The following is a 22935-nucleotide window of genomic DNA, read 5'->3' on the forward strand; positions in this document are numbered from 1 at the left end:
GACCACTGCACAGATCGCAGGCAATGTGAAGACTCGCTGGGTACCGCCGTCACACCAACACTGGAGAGTTCGCTCGTCTCGAAGAGGTGAGTCACTTGTAAACTCAGGTCTTGTGGCTGTGGAGTGAGGAGGTTCTCTTGGCTCCGAAGCGAAAACATGATCTGCTGTTGCAGGTGTCTCTCCTTAAATACCCACGCGGTGGGGTGGAGATACATTATGCAAATTCCGCAGACCCATGGCATTTCTTTGCCATTGGCTCATTTTTTAATACTCGAAGAGGATTGGCTTTCTGGCGAAACCCCCATTCTCCGTCATCCGACGTAACTCGGAGTGACTACGAAAGGGAACTGAACAAGACAGAGGCAAAAAAAAATTGAGTTAGAGGGTCAAAAGCAGGATAGAAAATAGCCTTTTTCTTCTAAATTAGGATTTTTTTAATATAAAAAATGCTTGCTTGCATTATAAGTGGACCTCAAAGAAAATGCACAATGTACACATGCATCAACTGTGAGGGCGTTAGGGGCCTTTTCAAGTATTTTCAAGTGTGTGTGTGTGTGTGTGTGTGTGTGTGTGTGTGTGTGTGTGCGTGTGTGTGTGTGTGTGTGTGTGTGTGTGTGTGTTTGTGCGTGTCTGTGTCTGTACGTGTGTGTGTGTGTGTGTGTGTGTGTGTGTGTGTGTGTGTGTGTGTGTGTGTAAAGCTGAATGGTCTGCAGAAACATTGGACTGCATGACCAGTGTGTGTGTGTGTGTGTGTGTGTAAAGCTGAATGGTCTGCAGAAACATTGGACTGCATGACCAGTGATGTGCTGCAGGGGGAGCAAGGCTAGCTTAAGCTGCTATCTGCTACAAATACAGCTGCCAGAAAGAGCTTGTGTGAGGGGATTTTTTTATTCTCTGAAACCATAACACATGCACTTAAACTACACATTTCTGTGTGCAATAATTAGATATGAATGAAACCTCAAAATGTGCAGCTTTACGAGGCAAATTATTCACGTGTTTCACCTTGTGGATGCTAAAAAAAATCTCATAGACTTACACTGAAGGACCCATGTTATATCTAAAGACCATAGACAGGAATGAGACTAATTTGACCCAGCACGCCCTAGCGACCACCTAGCAACCACCCAGAGCACCCTAGGAACTGCTTACGACATTAATGTGGCGTGTTTGCACCACATGTTGTGTAGACACAAAATCTCGTTGATGTTGTTTGTGTATGCACATACATACATGATTCCCCTCTTAGTGCTGTGGATTATTTGTAGGGCAGCAGAAGGACATGTGTTAAGATAAAACTGATGAAAATCTCAGTGTTATATAACACAATCCCCCAGTCCCAACATCCCCCATGTTGTTCCAGCTCCACACAGATAAATAATGCACTACCGCAGTCCGCAGACCTACTACCCTCTTCAAACATCTTACATCTGTACGTTTGCGCACCACTTTTAATGAAATCTTATGAGCTAACTATCAGCCTTTCAGCATCATCATTTGTATTGTATATTTTTGTATTGCATCTCTCCCATCCTGTCACCTGGTTGTTTACAACGCTGAGACAGCGTAAGAATGATCCAGAGCAAATTCAATGACAAAATACAAATGCTCTATGACCGCGTGTGTGTAGTTGCATCTGTACCCTGTTTGAGGCAGAGAGTCAGAGTAAAACAAAGAGATGGATGGAGACTGAGAGAAAGAGAGCTTGCAAAGGGAGGGGGGATGAGTTGGGGTCTCTGATTGGCTGTTGTTTTTTTTTCTGGTGAAAACGTGATCCAGCCTGCAGAGGCACTGCAGCAGAGAAAGATAGAGAAAGAGAGGGAGTCTGCGAGGAGGAAGAGTCGAGATACTCACAGAAACAGAGGCAAAGCATGCACTTGTGAGTCAGAGAGTGTGTGTGCAGGTGTGTATGAGTGTTTGTAAGAGAGAGACAGAGAGGAAGACAGGGAAAGACATAAGGCTTCACTGAAAGATATTGCAGAGAAATAGCATATAAGTGAGAAATCCCAATAAGAAGAGGACGGACAGAGCGTGAGAACTTTAAAAAGGAGGAGAGCGGACGCAGAGAGCCACGAATCCTCTTACACAACTGACTGACTGGGTGAATGGATGAATGAGTGAGTGAAGGACCAAGACCATCACTGGACAAAAAGAGCCCATCGTGGACAAGAAGAACAGAACGGTGCTTTGTGACGCATCTGACATCTCGTCCTCCATCTTTCCCGTCCTACTCCCTTCCATCCATCCTTCTTGGAGACAGGCAGAGAAGTCTTTCCTCCGTCCTCTCGCATGCAACAGGAGCATCTGCTGCGATTGGCTGTGCTCAGAGGGACGAGGGAGCCTGAGACAGCAGCTGAATCACAGGAACTTTGTGTACCCATGTGAGAAAGACGTTAAGGTCCTGTGAATTGACCACACCACTCCAAATCCAGAGACTCGCCACTAAATACGCACTAGAGACAACTACATACACAGGTAAGCATGCTTAAAAAGGCTGTATTCTAGTATGCTCAAATGAGTTTGAACCTTTGCATGAGCGTATAATCGTAAATGTTATTTAAATATTGTACATTGTAAAACAAGAATGTGCAGTTTTTCCTTGAGGTATCTCTACCTAATACCTAAAAATTCAACAACATAAAATATATTGGCCTAATATTGGTGCAACCTAATAGATCCAGGTTAAAACATTAAAAAATACATTTGACTTTAATTTAATTATGGATACTATATATGTATACTATATTATACTATGTATAAAAATTAAATAACACATTAAATATGTATATGATAGTATACATAATTTAATATTACATTTTTTAGATGTTATAGGTTTATGAAAGTATATATAATAATATCATATTATAATAAATATATATTCTACAAAGTATATATACAGTACATATGTGTGTGTGTAAATGTTAAATATTGTATTGTAATTCATAAATAATCCCAAAATATGCATATATATTATTATGCATATATATTATTATTAGATTCATATACATAATCTAGTAATCGATATTAATCTAAAAATCACATTGACAAATAATTAACAAAACTACTGAAGACCTTAGATATATTTTTGAGTGCAAAGATTATAAAGGTGTAGGTGTTCAGTAGTCTCGTTCTTTATTTGTCAATGGGATTTTTTGTTGTTGTTGTAGCATGTGGGTTTGTGCATCTCTGTGCATTTGCGTGTAACACTAGTGTGTTATATTTCTGCATTTCTGGGGCCCACATCCTCATGCAGGACTTGCACTTCAGTTCTTGTGTGGCCGTATTGACCGTGTTGTGGAATAGGGCAGGTTGCAATTCACGATTGCATGCACACATAAACACTGATTCCATCAATGACTCACATTATCCGAGTGGGCATCTGATCACATGGGGCTACTACACGCCGACACACACACTAACCAATATGTGTGGTTAAGACAGAGGAGGACCTGTGCTTGAGAGCGTTAGTGTGTGTGTGTGTGTGTGTGTGTTGCATGCACGGGCGCTGCAGTCCGTGTGCTGAGTGCGTATGCTGCTCTGGTTGCATAACCGCCGCTGCTGGCACACCCCTCCCACGACACTGCACTAAAAACTGCTAACACAGATGCACACACTCCCAGAATACTAATAAGCACCAAAAAACTCAACCAAACACCCAGAAGTCCCTGTCTGCTTCCTGGAGTGTAGATTCAGCCCCGTCACAATGAAGATTCAGCAATCGATACTGTCCGTCAATATCTCAAAAGAGGAAAGCAGGAATCTGTCTGTGCACCTCTGGTCATGCCAGAATCAGCTGAAAATAATGGCTTTGTATTGATAAATGTTATTATTTGTGCTTATTGTTGGTGTCACCATTTAGGGATGGCGGCAAATTGTTTACCCCGATTGATAAAATCAAATACTAGAAGATTGTTTATTTATTGAACATATTGTTTCTTTTGTATAGCTACAGTATGTTGAAAAATGTTATAGTGATAAGATGAGATAAGATAGTGATAGTGATAAGTGAAAAGTTTAGTTTAATGTTTGGCGATGATTCACTTAATAGCTTGTTTGTCACTCTGCTAATGCTAACCTTTCAAAGCTAATTGGTTGTATTGTACGCTGTTTTATCACGATCGGACAGTTTCTAACATTGTTAGTAATGATATATTTGCGACATGTCCTGTAAAACAGACCAGGTGATCTGTCAACAGAGGTTAAGGGAACAAACAGTCTCTCCCGTGAATGAACTGTGGGTAAAATGGCTGACGCCTGCTCTGAATGACAGCCACTGAATTATTAAACAGTTCCTCCTCCACGCTAAAACTAGCATGACCTGTGTTCTCTACAGCAGCTCGGCACACACAAAAACAGCCATTTCATTGAAGATGCAAACATAGTCTGACAAAAGCTTGATCATCTTACAGTACCAGAAAATACAACATCCGTCCATATTTTCATCTTCCAGAGTCATCACATGGCTTCATCTGCTCCATCTTGATCTGATGTTTGCAACATGATTTCTCAAAGAAAACTGTGCTTGTTCTTGTAGATTTATAATACAGCCAAAAGACTCCATTAAATGCCATTGTGATCTCATTAGTATATTAATAGGTAAACTGTGGTTCTAACACATTTTCATATGTAGAGTAGTTGACAGCATTTATAACACAAACCTTTAACATTAACAATTTTAGAAGTGCATGAATGTTGCACACCCTTTAGTTTGTTGAAGATATAGATTGATTTTAATTTACCAAGTTTTTAGTATGTAGTACGTACACATTATCAACCACCATGTTTCTTACAACTAAAAAGCAGCAAATTAACTTTTTAAACACATAAGAAATGTAAAAACCTCAAGATCAGACAGGATTCATAAAGGGGTTGCAAGCCCTGAATAAATATGGAATATAATCACATATTCATTAAATCCAATCATCATATTCTGTAATCTTATTTCTAAGATAACAGGTAAGGATAGACCACACTGATGTGACTTGTGGAAATGGTCTCGGAAAGCTTTTGTAAACCGTTCTCGCATTCTCAATCATGGTTGTGTTTCTAACTCATTTAAAGTATTTAAATCTCAAGCCAAGAATTTTGTGATAAATTTAATGACCAAGACCAGACAAACATTTGTGACGTTTTTTTTTTTTTTTTTTTTTTTTAAGTGAGATAGAGAGAGTATAAATTCAGTTTTTTACAACTCTCAAAATAGGATACTGGTGATTCCTGCGTTCCCATTGGAGGATTTTGGAACCCATGGTATTTTTGCTATTTATTTGTGTATAACGCTGTACAACTATGAAATACCTTATAACATTGCACAAACATTCCTAAATTGTACCACCATGTTTTCAACAATTATAAAATAAGTGCTTTTCTTGAACAAAAGATCAGACAGGATTCATAAAGGGGTTGCAAGCCCTGAATAAATATGGAATATAATCACATATTCATTAAATCCAATCATCATATTCTGTAATCTTATTTCAAAAGATAACAGGTAAGGATAGACCTCACTGATGTGACTTTGAAATGGTCTCGGAAAGCTTTTGTAAGCCGTTCTCGCATTCTCAATCATGGTTGTGTTTCTAACTCATTTAAAGTATTTAAATCTCAAGCCAAGTATTTAGCATACATTTAATGACCAGGACCAGACAAACATTTGTGAAGTTTTTTTTTTTTTTTTTTTTTAAGATAGAGAGAGTATAAATTCAGTTTCTTACAACTCCCAAATTAGCATATTGGTGGATCCTCTTATCCCATTGGTGGATATTAAAACCAATTGTATTTTTGCTAATTATTTGTGTATAACGCTGTACAACTATGAAATTCCTTATAACATTGCACATACATTCCTTAATTCTACCACTATGTTTTCAACAATTATAAAAAAAGTGTTTTTCTTGAACAAATAGTTTAACTTCAAGATCAGACAGGATTCATAAAGGGGTTGCAAGCCCTAAATAAATATGGAATATAATCACATATTCATTAAACCCAATCATCATATTCTGTAATCTTATTTCTAAGATAACAGGTAAGGATAAATCTCACTGATGTGACTTGTGGAAATGGTCTCGGAAAGCTTTTGTAAACCGTTCTCGCATTCTCAATCATGGTTGTGTTTCTAACTCATTTAAAGTATTTAAATCTAAAGGCAAGTATTTAGCATACATTTAATGACCAGACAAACATTTGTGAAGTTTTTTGTTTGTTTGTTTTTTTAAGATAGAGAGAGTATAAATTCAGTTTCTTACAACTCCCAAATTAGCATATTGGTGGATCCTCTTATCCCATTGGTGGATTTTAAAACCAATTGTATTTTTGCTAATTATTTGTGTAAACATGGTGCAACTATATAATTACCATAACACATTTTTATAAAAATGTATCACCTAGGTTTCCAGTTTGCATAAACTCACACATTTTTTACAAACAAATGTTTATTAACCTCAAGATCAGACAGGATTCGTTAAGGGGTTGCAAGCCCTAAACAAATATGGAATATAATCTCACATTCATAAAATCCAATCATCATATTCTGTAATCTTATTTCTAAGATAACAGGTAAGGATAGACCTCACTGATGTGACTTCTGAAAATGGTCTCGGAAAGCTTTTGTAAACCGTTCTCGCATTCTCAATCATGGTTGTGTTTCTAACTCATTTAAATTATTTAAATCTCAAGCCAAGAATTTTGTGATAAATTTAATGACCAGGACCAGACAAACATTTGTGAAGTTTTTTTGTTTGTTTTTTTAAGATAGAGAGAGTATAAATTCAGTTTCTTACAACTCCCAAATTAGCATACTGGTGGATCCTCTTATCCCATTGGTGGATTTTAAAACCAATTGTATTTTTGCTAATTATTTGTGTAAACATTGTGCAACTATATAATTACCATAACACATTTTTATAAAAATGTATCACCTAGGTTTCCAGTTTGCATAAACTCACACATTTTTTTCAAACAATTGTTTATTAACCTCAAGATCAGACAGGATCCGTAAAGGGGTTGCAAACCCTAAACAAATATGGAATAAAATCTCATATTCATAAAATCCAATCATCATATTCTGTAATCTTATATCTAAGATAACAGGTAAGAATAGACCTCACTGATGTGATGCTCTGTAAGGTCTCAGAAAGATTTTGTAAACCGTTCTCGCATTCGCACCATCAATCATGGTTGTGTTTCTAACTCATTTAAAGTATTTAAATCTCAAGCCAAGAATTTTGCGATAAATTTAATGACCAGGACCAGACAAACATTTGTGCTGTTTTTTTTGTTTTGTTTTGTTTTTTAAGCTAGAGAGAGTATAAATTCAGTTTCTTACAACTCCCAAAATAGCGTAATGGTGATTCCTGCGATCCCATTGGTGGATTTTTGAACCCATGGTATTTTTGCTATTTATTTGTGTATAATGCTGTACAACTATGAAATAAATTTAACATTGCAATAACATTTTTTAACTCTTCCACCATGTTGTAAAGCCCGGCTCGATCGGCCCAAAGGAGGCATCCGGTCAGCGGATGAAGGTCTCTGCGTGTTACTGTCTTTTCATTGTGGCAAAGTATTTTTGATTAAATGCAATACATTTCTCATATGTATTCTCTCGTTATTTCATCTGACTCCATAAATGAAAAGGTTTTTAATGATATCTGTGCATCATTAAATATAAGCGAAAGTTTGACTATTCCTTTTAACTCTAATTAAATAATATCAAAGTCAGTTAGAATAATCGAAATGTAACAATTTATTATGTCTGGGAAATGTATAATCAGTTCAAAGATAATCAATACAAAACATCAAATGTTCTGGAATAAAGAGAAGACGAACCCGACATTTAAGAAATACGTGAAGCTGAGAGACTCTCTAAGCCTCACGGGCTGATCTGAAGTACAGAAAAGGGCGCTGATTTTGTTCATTTCATGTTGCATTTCATTATATTGTTGCATATAGTTGCATTTCATTATATAGACAGACCTCATTTCATATGTAAACATGAGTTCACAGTGGAAATTTACCTTAAACCCAGACTTACTGGGGGCAGAAGTTGATTTACATGGTACCATTTGCTAACAGTGAAAATTAGCATTGAGTTCACACCTTCTTAGAGTAGGAGGGTTTAGCCATCCACCCTCATTTGTGTGTATGTTATCTCTAAACTCTTAAAAACCTTATTACCTTTTGTTTTACCTATTTGGAAATGAGACATTTGTACCAGACACATGCACTGAGACATTTCAAATGATATTAAACATGTATAATACTCGACGATATAATCATTCACATTAAACCATTTAGATTCTTGTGTGAGTTTGGGTAATCTCTGCATGGGGGACGAGGGGGAGTTCAAATGTTAATTTTCAGCAAGGTCTTTTGTCCACTCGAGGACTGGTAGTTCTTCAAGCAGTTTTTCCAGTCTTACAAAGTTTTCAACAACTGTAAAATAGTAAATTAACAGTGTTTTTCTTAAATTGATTAACCTCAAGATCAGTAAGAATTCATAAAGGAGATGCACAATCTGACCAAATATATAATATAATTTTATACTTACAAAATCCATGCATGCTTCATATTCTATATATTTCTTTCTAAGATAACAGGTGAGAATTATCTCACTGATTTAAGTTTTGAAATTGTCTCTAAACGCTTTTGTAAGCCGTGCTTGCATTTTCAATCATGGCTGTGTTTTAAAATATATTAAAATCGGAAGCCAAGTATTTAGCGATAAATTTAATAATTTGGACCAGACTTACATTTCTGAAAGTCTTTTTAAAGTACGCTAGCCTGGTTAAAACCAGACCATTCTCAGTTGTAACTGAGTTATGGTCTGGCAAAGCGTCATAGACAAATCATTTCCAGAGGGGCGTCACCAACGGACGTCGCGGATAGACCTAAAACCAATCAGAGCGATGAAGGAGATGACGTATGCAGAGCGGTGGAGAAACATCTCCGAGTGTTGTTCCTTGCTCGGTTTTTAACTAAAAGGAAACGTTCAAATCGCTTAAAACAGACGCGATAGCTGATTCGAACGAGTGATGTTCAACGGCGGCATCCATCTTTGTAATCTAGGCTACAAAATCTGCTTCAAAATCCCAGCGCTGTCGTCATCATGTAAAGCCCGCCCCAACGTTTCTGATTAGTGCCTCGTTTTCGACGGATTAGAAATGGGTTTGAATGAGCTCTTTGCCAGACTAACTTTCAGAGCAAATCTAAATTTGCCGGAAGTTGTCTGGGTTTTCCCAGGCTAAAAGTACGCTTGAGAGAGTTTAAATTCAGTTTCCTTACATCTACTCAATTTAGCATACTGGTGGTTCCTGCGATCTCATTGGGGGATTTCGAAACCAATGGTATTTTCACTATTTGTTTGTGTATAAAATTGTGTAGCTATAAAATTACACATTTTCATAAAATACTATTGTATAAGAACACCTAAAATGTGTGTTCATGTAATTAAAAGGGGACAGTTGACATGAAGGCTTGTGGGTGTGAGTGGCAAACAGACAGAAGCTCAGCGCTGACACAATCTGTCTTCACCACAGAGAAAGCAGAAAAGCTATGATGTAATGGAAGATGGTATAGTGACAGATCACTTTTTTTCTGTATTGAGATTTTGTGGGGTGGGGTGGGGGGGGGGGGGGGAGGGAATGCACTAGTTTGACTAGTATTAAAATACTATTCTACAAATGTTCATATAAAAGTTTCAACAGAAATGATCAGTAACAAACTTTAAGAGTCTATGAAGCAACAAAGTTCAATTCCATTGCATGATGTGAAAATATTTATAATAATATTCATAACTAAGCTAAGCTTCTGCTCCTTTTCGAACATATTGTAATTATTGTTATAATACTTTATATATATTGCTTTTTCTTTTTCTTTTTCTTTTTTATACGTTTTTTGAAATACTTTGTATTTTGTATTTGTACTTTGTAAAAATTTTATTTTTATTTTTTTAATTTATTTATATCTTTTTTTGTTGTTCGAAATAAAACATAAAAAATAAATAAAGGATAAATAAAATAATGCACACCTAAAATCAGTAAATTACTTAAAAGCAGATAGTATATCATAACATTAACAGTTTTTTTGTGTGCATTATTTGTTCAGGTTAATAATACAAAGAGTGTAAATGACTTAACTTTTATTTATAATATTTATCATTCATACAATTCTCTGATTTTATTTGTATAGCGCTTGTATATCTTAATACCTAGTGACATTTAGCAGATTAGAGTTGGACGATAATAGTTTTTACATTTTACAATGATATAAACAATCAAGCAGTTAAGATTTGCTAAAAAGTAACACTTTACAATTAATATTGTGGGCCTATAGTTCATGTTACGTTTAATGTATAAATTCATGTAAACATTAAAAAATATATTGACATTTTTAAAATGCACATAACTGTGTTTGCATTTAAGATGCTGTCGTGTCAATTGTTTATATTATGTTTCAAAATCATGCACCTTATGTTCATGATTGAGATTGCCCTGTGACTGTATGTGTGAGATTTGCTTTGGCCATCAGGGCAGGGCCCAGGACAGGCTTTGAGACAGAGGTGAACAGCTGATAGCATCGCTGGCACAGGACATGATGCCCTCTTGCTGACTGTCTCACTGCACAGGTGGAATGTATCCAGAGACAGAGAGAGAGAGAGAGAGGCGGGTGGTAGGGAGGGAGAGATGTGCTTGTGGAATGTGCTAGGTGGTACCTGTGTGTATTTTTGTTGTGTGTTGTATGTGTGTGTGTGTGTATTTGTGGGAGTGAGAGGGGTATGTGGACTGGAATGTTCTCGATATTTTGATGACTGTGCGTCCATCTGTCTGCTTGCTCTCGGTGTTGTAAATCACATTCTGTTCATGATGGAAGCTAGTGGAGATTTTCAAATAACTTCTGCAAGGAGACAAAATGAAGGCAGGACTTGATTTTATCCATCAGGATTTGATTGGATCATGAAAAGCAGGCGTTATTTACCAGAATGAAGCCGGACCGAATGCGAGTTTGCTAAAACCATCCGATAACAAGCTGCCTAAATATGGATTTCGTGTTCACTTTAGACGTGAAGTGTTTCATTTACACCCCGAGAGTCAACAAACAGAATTGTAAAATGAATGACTTTTTCAAACAGCTGTCCTAAACACCCCCCCTTATCTACCATTGGTCACCCAAACAGATAGTCCCGCCCCTAAACTCACGCTATTGGTTGAGCTGTTGCTGTGTCAGGCTGATTCTCAAACAAACAGAGCAATGTTGTGATAGTGTTTGAACTTTGCAGGAAAAAAATTACCCTACAAATGCTTTACTTATAGTTGTCTCTGCATATTAAACTAGGATAGAAAGTATTTATAATTTTAAAAAAAAACACTGTAAGGCAAATTGAATGTGTGTTTGTGTCATGGTTTTGTCAGAACGTACTGTGATGTCTTGATAATGTGATGAGGTAGTGGAAGAACTCAAGAATGTTGTTGACTGTTACTCAATACATTGAGTTACTGAGCCTGTCAATGTGTCTCTTTTTTGAACACATTTTTCTGTATTTAGTGCTTTAGAGGAAAAAGTAAGTATATGGAGTATCATTAATGAACACTACAGAGAAATATGTAATCCATATTATTAATAAGTGAAGAAGCAATGAGATTTCACTCATCTTCAGTGGAACACTGATTATAAATCAAGTGACCAAATGTCACATGATACATGTTAATAATACCTGTGTATGAGAATATAGTGATCATTTAGTAGTACTATGATATAAAAAATTGCATAACAGTCTGATACCATCACTCTCCTCGAAAGTAAATGGTAGAGAACATTACGGTCCTTTTGTGAAACGCATCCCAGCTCATCTCAGTAATTCGCCGTCTCTTCATCAACCTCTCTGCCTCTCTTCATCATGTTTTGTGCTGACAGGATCGAACACACACATGTTTTCATTAAGCGCAGCAGTGCCGTGGTTAGACGCAAACAGTTGGCCTGCTTTAATATGTTATCTGCTGTCTTTCTCTCTCTCATGAGCCTCTTACATAACAGAGGAGCTTGTCTTATCAAATATGAAATCCTGTGTGGCTGTGTGCAATGGTAGCGGAGAGGCTGAACTGCATTTGCTCCTCACAAACAAAAAAATGAATAGCAGTTAATCGGTTCAAAGAGCTAAAGTGTTTCGGACAGTATATTGACTGATATTCCCTTACGTAACAAAATCATATGGGAATATACTGCAAAATATAATGCGATATATTACATAATACATTTCCATAAACTACTGCTTTATATTTTTCAATACACTGCAAGCAATAGCCTATATGCATTGACCATGTATGGCTATATATTTATACATATATAAATATTTAGAAATGAAGACACAAATAGCATTACATTATATTCTTAAAGTTTTATCCTTTGATGTGTACATTTATTGCACATACATGTTCCGTTATAAATGTGAATGTATTGTACACACATACTGTATATACACACATTCATGGAATGAGTTACAACCAGTGGTTACAACAGATTTCTAGTTCCCAGCATGCTTTGCTTCTAACTGTTAAAGGAGAGTAAATGGTATAAATAAGTGTTATTTCGTGTGTTTTGCTCAATATTAATAGGGGGAGATCTGTTAGTGTTTAATGTTCTATTATTTTGGAATTTAAAAGGTTTTCAGGTGTCTGAGTTTTTAATTTAATATATTGATCATTCATATATTAAGAAATATACATCCTACCCTTACGCAAAGAAAATATATGTACAATTGAGAGCACTAGACTCAAGTCACAGTTACAGTACAATAAAATCTTTTTAACAAAAAAAAGTACCAAGGTAGTACATTGTCTTACGCTATGCTTACGCTATGGTACTTTTGGGCTTCCATATAAATACAATTATGGTCAATATGTTAATCATTCAGTAATATGGTATATAGCAAAATACCATGGAATTATAAACTGATACCATATCTAAATTGCACAGTGTGAGACACCTAAAGGGACATAAATAATGGGACATAAATAAGTCAATGCTTTTGCGTTTTCTTGCAAATTGTTCTGCGTTTCCCCGAAAAAACTTTGCGTTCGTTTGCAAACCTTTGCGTTCCTCCGAGAAACTTTGCTTTCACTCGCAAAACCTTTTGAGTTCTTTGTGAGCGAATGTAAAGTTTCTCAACAAATAATTTCTTTGTGAGCGAATGTAAAGTTTCTCTACGAAAAATTTCTTTGTGAGCGAATGTAAAGTTTCTCTACGAATAATTTTTCCTTCATCCCATATTTCTTTCTTTTATAATGTCCCTTTAGGGGCTCCGTAGCACAGTACATGGTTAGACAAAACAAAACCCTGAATAAATGTGTTTTATACAGAGCCCCTAAACAGACATGATGAAATGTCTCGCGAAACGCAAAAGTTGTTTGCGAGCAAACGCAAAGTTTCTTGGGGGAACGCTAGACATTTGCAAGAGAATGCAAAAGCATTGCCTTTTTATTATTTCCTCCCATCATATATTTTTTCCACCACCATGTAAAGTTTAGGGGCTCTGTAGTTTTACAGTAAAACAAGCAGCTATTTGCAGCTGTTTCCTGGCATTTTAGACATTTAAAATTACATTTTAATTAATGACATTAATTGTATATATCTTGTTTTAAAATCCAGACCAGGAGACCACAAGGGTCTGTTAAAAATGTAAGGAAATAATAATAATAATAATAAAAAAAGTTAATGTGTTTTTTTTGTTGTTGTTGCAATATTTAATTTCAATGCAATAATTTATGTTTAATGCAATTTTTTATTTATTGTGTTCTGTTGAAAGCCCTAGTTTGTAACCAAGGAAAAAGAAAGGGGGGAAAAAAAACAAATCTGCATATAACTTCTCCTAAAAAAATCTCCTATGTCACGATTATTATTTTTCTCACACAATAGAATTGCATCTTTATTCATGACAATATACTGTACATACCTACCATAATATTTTAGGAAGCGATTGACATTTGGGGGTCCATTTTATTAAAACGTTTTTTTTATTTTTTTTTATTTCACAGCTCTCAATACTGTACCATTCAGCCGATTTCTGACTATGCTCCTTTCACATACTAAAATAATCCCAACTCAAATCCAAATTTCACATATATTTGGTAGGATAATGTACAGTTCGCTTTGTGTTGGGGTCCTGATCACCCTGTTGGGGTGTATTTTGCGATAATGTCTGTTATTTATATATGTTTGAGGATCTCTAAACAGAAATGAAGGCTTGACAATCATTTCACCCATCACATCTCACGGTTTCCAACGCCCATGCACCAGCTGACTATGCTGATGTCAGAAAGCTTATTCACACCTTTGTGTGTGTGTGTGTGTGCATGTGTGAACCAGTGAGAGCGCGTGGTTATTTTTGGCTCTGCCTCACAGCTCTGTGGTGCCGTGGCAACTCGAATGAATGTGACTGACAGTTACTGGCTGCCTCTGTGACCTCCAGAAAATGGAGGACGGTTTGGAGCCACATCCTGTGTTCACATCCTAATTAAGTCACTGTAAACAACTAAACCAATGAGAGAGATGGGAAATAGAATAAACACAGGTTATGATGATGAGTTATTAGGTCTGACTGGTCACAACAGCGTCAAGAAGCAGGTGCAAAACAAGCGTGTTTTTGTGTGCTCGCCTGCGCGTGTTCCAGTGTGTTTGTGTGTGCGTGGGTGTGAGTGGAGGTCTTCAGATGTGAATCTTCAGAAACGGATGGATGGGGGAGGAAAGAAGAATGTAGATAGTGGAAAGACGCCATAAATAGACAATCTAGCTTACGGCACATTCACGTCATTCCACGTTTTATTCCTGTGCTAAATTCAATTTCTTGACTACTATAAAATACTTTTGTAGGTGTGTATAAATACATTCCCAGATATATCTGCAATGCAGGCATTGTCCTTTGACCCAGAAAGGCCTATTCTTTGACCTGTGATGAACTAACAACCATGAAAATAATGTACTTGTGTATTGTTAAACAAGTACAGTTCAACCAAGTTGTGTACTAAATGATGCTATACACTATGCACTTATGCACTCTACCATTGTGTATACATGTACTAAGGTTATTTTATTCTTACCTTTATTGTCCGAAAAGTCCATTCAGGATAAATTTGATAGTATAGTCTGAAATATACTGTTTAATATGAGGATGCACAATGATAAAGCCTTTATGTAAACATTTTGTGGGCGAGGTTCGTCCAATCAGTGACACTGACACCGCAAATATGCAAATAAGGACATAAACCCGGGGTTTAGGAATGTACAGTGTGAAACGACATCTTCTGAAAACCCAGGATTAATTGTTTAGCCAGGGTAAATCAGTGTGAAATGTGAAGCAAGATAACCCAGGATCCTGTTTACCCGGGGTTTACAATGACCCAGGTTTAACCATTTCAACTAAAGCCCTTATTCATACTACAAAACGGCATAGAATCTGACGGTTTCTCAGCTTCTGTGCATGGCATTAGAATATTTGCACATCCTATTCATTAGACATACCACTTTTTGCGTGTAAAACACATATTTGCAAACATGGCTCTTACTCATAACAAAATGGATTCATGAGTGACATATTGGTGATGATAGCAAAATACTGTACATTAGGCTACATTAATTCCCTTATATTGTCTTACAAAATAAAGCTCATTATGGGTATGTTCACACAGCAAAAGAATATGGCTGTCACTTGTGTATTTGAATGATTAATATGGTTATGTTGACACACAGTTTGGTTATTTACGGGAGTGACAACTGCATTCTGCTGTATAACCATGTCTGCGCATCGCATGTCTCAAATGCTTCACTCACCACATAGAGATAAAAGCTGCTGTCTGTTAATTAAGATTTGACAGATGAGTTTGCACTGTATCAACTCTGATAAGTATTTTCATTGTTATTTACATCACTATCTTTGATATTTACTTTAGTCACTGTCACTCTAGTTCTGTCATGACAGTATGGTAATAGAGATTGGCATGGTAATGGATATGGCAATGTTAATGTATTTGGTCTAGGTGGAATAGATCTGCTACACTGCGCCTGCAGAGCAAGTACAGAGACTTGCTAATGCCAATACATACACAGACATTGCTGTGAGCATGTAACATACATGAATTAACCCCCGTAGCAGATCTATACAGGTGGAGCTGGGGAAGGTGGAGGGTTTCTAAAAGCGTGCTGCATGCTGCTATCAGCAACACTACCAGTATTTGTTTGAATGTTGAGCCGCAGCTCATTGGCCGCTGATGGAACAGCAACCAATAAGCTGTGCTGCAGTATGTAGATAATGATGTAATCGCTACCAAATGAGTTAGACCTATCAGGTGAAAAAAGTTCAACACTTACTTCAGCAATTATAATTAAAAAAAGAAACACAATGTGAATTTTAACTAAAGTAATGTTTTCTTATTAGTATGGCTAAATTGGACCATCAACGGTCAGCAGCAAAGATATTAGTTTATAAATTGAGATTAAATACATAAAGTATATTTGTGTTATGAAACATATTTAATTATTACAGATTTGCGAATAATCTGAGTTTGCATTTCCCTGTTTTTATTCATTTTGAGGAATACTGAATCTGTTTTTGTGCCAGTGTGATGAGTAAATGCCTGCTCACATTGAGTCTATCATTGTTCACACAACTCCTCTGCATTACTCCCGATTTGTCTCAACATGTTGTGAGGTGAGGTGTCAGTCAATGAATGACAAAACAAAATTACTTGCGTTACTTTGGAAAAGTAACTCAGATATTTTGTTGTGAATTTAAAAGTAATGCTTGAACTATAGTTTTCAAGTTGCTTGAAAAAAGTAATCTGACTACGTAACTCGCGTTACTTGTAATGCGTTCAACACTGATCATTGATATTAAAGCTACAATATGTAATTTTTTTCGCCGCTAGGGGTCGCTAACCTCTTACAATAACAAAGCCGGTTGATGACGCATAAGCGGAATTATGGATCTTGTCGTCAAGCTGATGGATCTAATAATGTTTATGGATGAGTGAATACATTGATGTTTTTAACATGACTGTGGTATGAAGCAGGGCGCGATTGCTAAAGAGACAGATATCAGCGCCACATGCGAGTCCTGCGGATATAAAGGAATAAGGACATTTCATTCTACCGAACTAACGTACCCGCAAGTGCAGAATTACTCACACAGTCAGTTTATTTGAATAATTAAACTTGTGAGGTAACGCAGCGCTATTTCACTTACACTATCACACTAAACTGCATTTGAGTGTGTTGAAAGTTATAATGTTATGTGTTAGTTTGTTGTCTGTATGAGACTAGCAGTAAGCTAGATCAACATTAGAATAACATACTGATCATATTCTAACATTTCATCATGTTGAGCTATATAACATTGATTTGTTTTATGTACATTTGCTCACCTGTCTAATAAAGTACACGCAAGAGTGGTGTCTCTGTCAAGTCGAAGTTAGTCGCGAAAACGCCACGCTGATATTGATCCTCTTTTTAGTTCACCTTTTGTCCCAAAGTCGGCTTGCCATGGTCCATAATGTTTGAACGAAACAACAACAGCGTGAGCGTGCCGCTAGACGTAACACAGTTGTCCACGTCTGTCGTCATGGTTACTATGGCAGTACAAGCGGTAACCAGGGATAACGCGGATATTACGTCATTGACAGGCAACAATGACCAGGGATGAGCCATTATTCAAAATTGGAATTTCTCTTAAAATTGGAATTTCTCTGAAATTAAAAATCTTTGGGAACTTTTGGGATATTGTAAGTACACAGCTGCAGGAAATATATCACACTGTGCAAGTGATTTTTGGATATTTTATTACAAACATCTTACATATTGTACCTTTAACGGCTAGCATGAAAATAAAATACAGGCTCTGTCGCTCTTTCATACTGACAGTATTCGAGCTACTGCTGTAAGTAGCTGTGTGAGCGGGACATTTTGAGACTTGTGGTTGTTAGATCTGACAGTGTGAACAATGGTACATTGCATGAAAATAACATATAAATTGTAGGCTAAATGTGTTCATCCATAAAATTAAATTAAACTCTCATCATTTACTGACCCTCATGTCATTCCAAAACGTTAGAATACAGCATAGTGAGAGATTTTCCGTTAATAATTACTTACATTTTGTGTTGTTCCTTACACAGTGCTATCATATAGCTTCAGAAGAGTGGCAAAATAGTGCATACTATTGTTGGTGTATTTTTTGTCACTGTACATCTGGTGTTCAAATTCTCTTTTTGTTTCACAGAAAAAAATACAGAGGGTGAGTCAATAATGACAGTAAATAACAATAAATAATGAATGATCTTTCATTTTGGGTGAAATATCACTTTAAGTGTTTATGTCACTCCCATGTTGGTTGTTTTTATATGGTGTCACAGCAGGGTTTCATTAATTTCTGAGTTTCCAGTGTGTAATTACGAGTACAAAGACTGTTTTTTTTTACTAATCGGAAGCTGGTAATTATGGTAATTCCAACATGACATGAACGTACCATTCCCCTCTTCGACTTTGGTAGCGAGCAGAGCACTGTTATGCGACAAACTGCTCCTGTGATAATCATTAAAGTGCTGTCACACGCATGCAGTGTAAGCAGCTTTGTTAATTTAATGGAAGCGCTCTATTTTATCACATAAGATGGCTAGCACAGTGTGGATGTGGAGTAAAAGGACGCATGTTCTCTCTCTACCTTTTCTGCTGCATGTAGGTCAGCTTGCTCTCTCTGCTTTTTTCTTCCTCCCTCTCTTTTTTCTCTCTCTAATACATTCTCTATCATCACATCTTGCACAGCATGCAGAGAACTCTTACAGATGTGTCAATGTTCTCACCGCTGTTAATAAAGCACACACACATTCACAAACCACACCCAACCACAGCATTTTTTTCTCAGACGATAATTCTTAATATTGTTACACATTTTCTCATGTTCATCTATACATCAACTAATGACATACTACAACTAAAACAGATTGTTTCGGTCCTGGATGCTGACTGGAAAATACATATGACAGCATTATGAAACTGAAAACACACTGTATATCAGTGTCATTAATATTATTATAAAAAAAGCAATAAAATACTCAAGCCATGCTACTGTATAATGTGAAAATATCACAACTAAAGAGGTTACGGGGCTCTGCATGTTTCATGCCTAACAACTCCCTTTAGCTGTGACCATATTCACAAACTATTCCCAAATATGTCACAATACATTTGTGAATCTACAGTAAGTCAGCCTGGATAAAATGTCTACTAAATGTAAATATAGCACAGTGTTTCATACCTTATGCTTTAAGTCAATGTGAAATTAAAACATACATTTTTTTACTTAAATGCAAATTACCGTCTTATGATAAACACTTTACTGGTAGCCTAAATGTTTCTCTTCATAATCTTTTTTCTGGTATGTCACACCCACTTTTCACCATACATTCAATTAATGCTAAATAAAATAAAGTGTATGTCAATGTTTTAAATCAAATCCTACATTATTTCTTGTTGACCATCCTGTTTCATTTGGAAATATGTCACATTATGAAAGTAAAATGGGCTGCGAACAGCAATTCTCATTTACTTTAAATAAGCACTGGCAGCCATTTTAGAGGTGTGGGCTTCTGAAGTGTTGTGTTGTAATGCATGTATTGGTTTATAGCAGTTGGACAGATTGTTTTGTGGTCAGGTCCTCAGTCTCTTCCTCCACGGTGCCCATGCCCCACAGGGCCCCAGATGGCAGCTGGTAGAAAGAGCAAGGCAGTATTTTAGACTGGAAAAGATGCTGCGGGGTTCCAGATATCTGCTGTGAATGGACATGTTGCGCAGATCACAGTCTTTTGCACAAAATCAGCTCTTACATTTTCTTCATCCAAATTTGCCCATTGCTGTTTTTTTAGCTATAGATGACAGGACACTTTTTAGACACTGTTCCCAAGAACGCATGCAAATGGCCTGGAAAAGGCTGAGCTGTGTCCTTGCATTAGCATCACCTGAACTGTTTTATTTTTTTCCTCCAGGAAAAGAAACACCACTACCTATGAGTCTGCATATCTGTGCCACCCTGGGGAAAGTGCTGGAAACAAGTATGGTCTGGCAAGACTCCTGAGACACTCTCAGACCTGTCACGTCACCAAAGAGTGGACGCACAATCTGTCAAGCTCAACCCAGACCCCTTAAGGAATTCTGGTCTTTTAAGGGCTAGGAAAACGCCTTCCAGATCTTTCCGATGCCACATGAGCACCTCCCTGAAAAGACTTTGCTTATCAAAACAAAGGTCAGGGAGGTGTAAGTGCAGTCAATCAAGAGAAGAAGCAAGAAAAGGGCATGGTCATACCAGACCTGAAACAGGAAGAAGGTTGTGAGATTGAGGTGGATGTAGTTTCTGTTACGCTGGTTGCATCAGTTCCTTTCTGAAACTCATAAAGCAACCTATGAGAAAGTCTACAGATGTTTGGCTAACAACAGTATTAAACTAAACAGTATTTCTAAGTAAGATCTCAAGATTATCTTCAAGGTACTCTTTGTTTAGGTCCTTATTGCATTTATGTCCAAATAAATGTGCTGTAACAGTAAAAAACACTGAAACAATTGCCAACATATCTTCTGATCTTGAGTGTGATGGACTTCAGCCATTTATTTGTAAGAAATAATATAATTGAATATCACATTACATCAAACTCTCAATTGTGCAATATCAGTGAACAGGGTGTAATTCATTGCCTCAAAACTTTGTAAACCACTGGAGCCACAAGCTGCAACTTCTTGTGACATCTGAAGTAAGACACAGTCGTCTGTTGTCCTTCAGGGCTTTTTATACTGTGCACTGGCTGGAAGTCTTAATCCATCTGTGCCGCATAAAGATTCAGGGTGACGCAGCCTGTAACCAAGGAGGGACTTTGAGACAGCAATGGACAAACCCATCCGTCCTCACGTCCCCTGCAATGGCTGAGTGTCCTCCCCCAGTGCACTGAAGACGTTCTCTGCAGGACCGTACGCTACATCCAGTTCCTCTAGCCAAGAACACCACACCCAGGAGTGAATGTCCTGCCTCCGGCGCCAACCTGTGACCATCCCTATGGACACCGTCAAGATCATCCAGTCGGAGAAGTTCCCTCGGGAGTGTCCCATCCCTGTGACCCAGCCTCGCTACGCACCACCTCCCCGTGTGGCCTGGGATGGAGGAGGTGAGGGCGAGGTGATTGTTAACCAGGCATGTGGCGACCTGTCCATGGAGGTCAATGGGAACACTGTGGTCCCACCCAGACCCCTAGTGTCTCCTCCTGCCCCCGTCCTCCGCCGTGAAGCCAGTTATCTTGCCCAGCGCAAGACCAGCACGTCCGACATCTGCTACCATCAGTTCCACTATAAGATGGACAACGTAATCGTCAACCAGTACGTGCTCCGCTCTTCCTCCACCTCTTCCTCCTCCTCCTCCACCTCCTCAGGCCCAGTAATGCCATGCGAACCACTGGACTGCCCCACGTGTGGACACACCTATAACTTTGCCGGCAAGCGGCCACGTATCCTGTCCTGTTTGCACTCGGTGTGTGAGGAGTGCCTGCAGATCTTGTATGAGTCCTGTCCCAAGTACAAGTTCATCTCCTGCCCCACTTGCCGCCGCGAAACCGTGCTCTTCACCGACTACGGGCTAGCCGCGCTGGCCATCAACACCAGCATCCTCAGCCGGCTGCCACCCGACCCGGCGGGGGCCGTGCAGTGGGGCACCGACGGTGACCGCAGCTGCTATCAGACGGTCCGCCAGTACTGTCAGTCGGCTTGCACTTGCCACATTGCCAACCCTCTTTCCTCCTGTGGCATCATGTAGAGGGCTGATGACCGGCACAACTCACCGCAAAAGCTATCCACCTGTGCCCACCATCTGAAACCTTGAGTCACACACATCCACCTTCTCCGAAGGGTCACAGATGTATCTGTATATTTAATAGCACAGGATGCTATGTGGACTTGAAGTGAAAAGGACACTTGTGTGCAAAGACAGAGATATGAAATATCAGAGTAAATGTATTTTATGTATGAAATGATTTCCCTATAGCCCTCAATCTCTTGTTTGGATGTGTTCGTCATTGACATCTCTTTACATGGGAATGCCAAGGGAAGTCTATCTCCCCCATACTGGGTATAATAAAGACTAATAAAGAATTTAAAGTCAAACTTTTTTGTTTGGTCTAAACTTTTAGTAGCTTATTTAGGTGCTGTAAGCAATTCAGCCATTTTGCTAACAATTTCTAAATCTGGGCTGCATTCAAAATCACATACTGTCTGAATAGATAGTACTTTTGAATAAGGTAATTACTTGTGAACGTTAAAAAAGTATGTTCTTTATAGTTCGTTATTACAAAATGAATCACTTTGGCTTTTGAATTAGCTATCACTCTGTGTATAGGGAGTGACAGTACTGACCCGATATTTTTCAAGATAAGATATTTGTCAATGACGCTCAGGATCTCCTCAATCCTGAGTCATGTCTCCTTACTATCATCTTGTGATAAGTGAAATCTGATGTACTGTACTGTAACCGACTACCGCAGCAAGCCTCCTTTTAGGAGCTATATAGAATGCATTACTCATTACCGTGCCTTTCCGAATTCGGATTTAGGCTTCGGGCACAATCCTAGTAAACTGTCCATTGGATGCGCACATCTTGGTAGTAGCAGGTCATCCTGGATCTTTTCGCCTACTATTTATACTGTGAATTCGTACATACTCTTTTCACATACTGTTTTTGACCTACTATATAGTAGAGAAGTGTGCAATTTAGGATGCAGCCTTAGTCACTGAATTAGATTTTTTTTTTTTTTTTTATCATTGCAATATATATATATATATATATATATATATATATATAAGTAAAGTAAGACGAATCTGAAAAAGTACATTTTGTTTATCACTGACCTGATGGAGATA

General features: G+C 37.7%; 1 protein-coding gene and 5 non-coding genes across 6 annotated transcripts; 1 reads left to right on the forward strand and 5 right to left on the reverse strand.

The window, feature by feature from the left end:
* Positions 1–1782: 1782 nt before the first annotated feature.
* rnf208 (ring finger protein 208) lies at positions 1783–22182 on the forward strand. The gene is made up of 2 exons (XM_056253313.1): positions 1783–2475; positions 20028–22182. The coding sequence occupies exon 2, from the start codon at positions 21050–21052 to the stop codon at positions 21833–21835; it is 786 nt and encodes a 261-aa protein (XP_056109288.1). The 5' UTR covers positions 1783–2475; positions 20028–21049; the 3' UTR covers positions 21836–22182.
* LOC130087168 (U8 small nucleolar RNA) lies at positions 4847–4979 on the reverse strand. Its single transcript, XR_008807330.1, has one exon. It is a non-coding gene; the product is annotated as a U8 small nucleolar RNA (small nucleolar RNA).
* Positions 5381–5514, reverse strand: LOC130087167 (U8 small nucleolar RNA). The gene has a single exon (XR_008807329.1). It is a non-coding gene; the product is annotated as a U8 small nucleolar RNA (small nucleolar RNA).
* LOC130087169 (U8 small nucleolar RNA) lies at positions 5919–6051 on the reverse strand. The gene has a single exon (XR_008807331.1). It is a non-coding gene; the product is annotated as a U8 small nucleolar RNA (small nucleolar RNA).
* On the reverse strand, positions 6449–6581 carry LOC130087170 (U8 small nucleolar RNA). The gene has a single exon (XR_008807332.1). It is a non-coding gene; the product is annotated as a U8 small nucleolar RNA (small nucleolar RNA).
* Positions 6983–7115, reverse strand: LOC130087171 (U8 small nucleolar RNA). The gene has a single exon (XR_008807333.1). It is a non-coding gene; the product is annotated as a U8 small nucleolar RNA (small nucleolar RNA).
* Positions 22183–22935: the final 753 nt, after the last annotated feature.

Source organism: Rhinichthys klamathensis, unplaced genomic scaffold (assembly GCF_029890125.1).
Source record: "Rhinichthys klamathensis goyatoka isolate OS25496 unplaced genomic scaffold, OSU_Roscu_1.1 h1tg000104l_1, whole genome shotgun sequence".
NCBI lineage: Eukaryota > Metazoa > Chordata > Actinopteri > Cypriniformes > Leuciscidae > Rhinichthys > Rhinichthys klamathensis.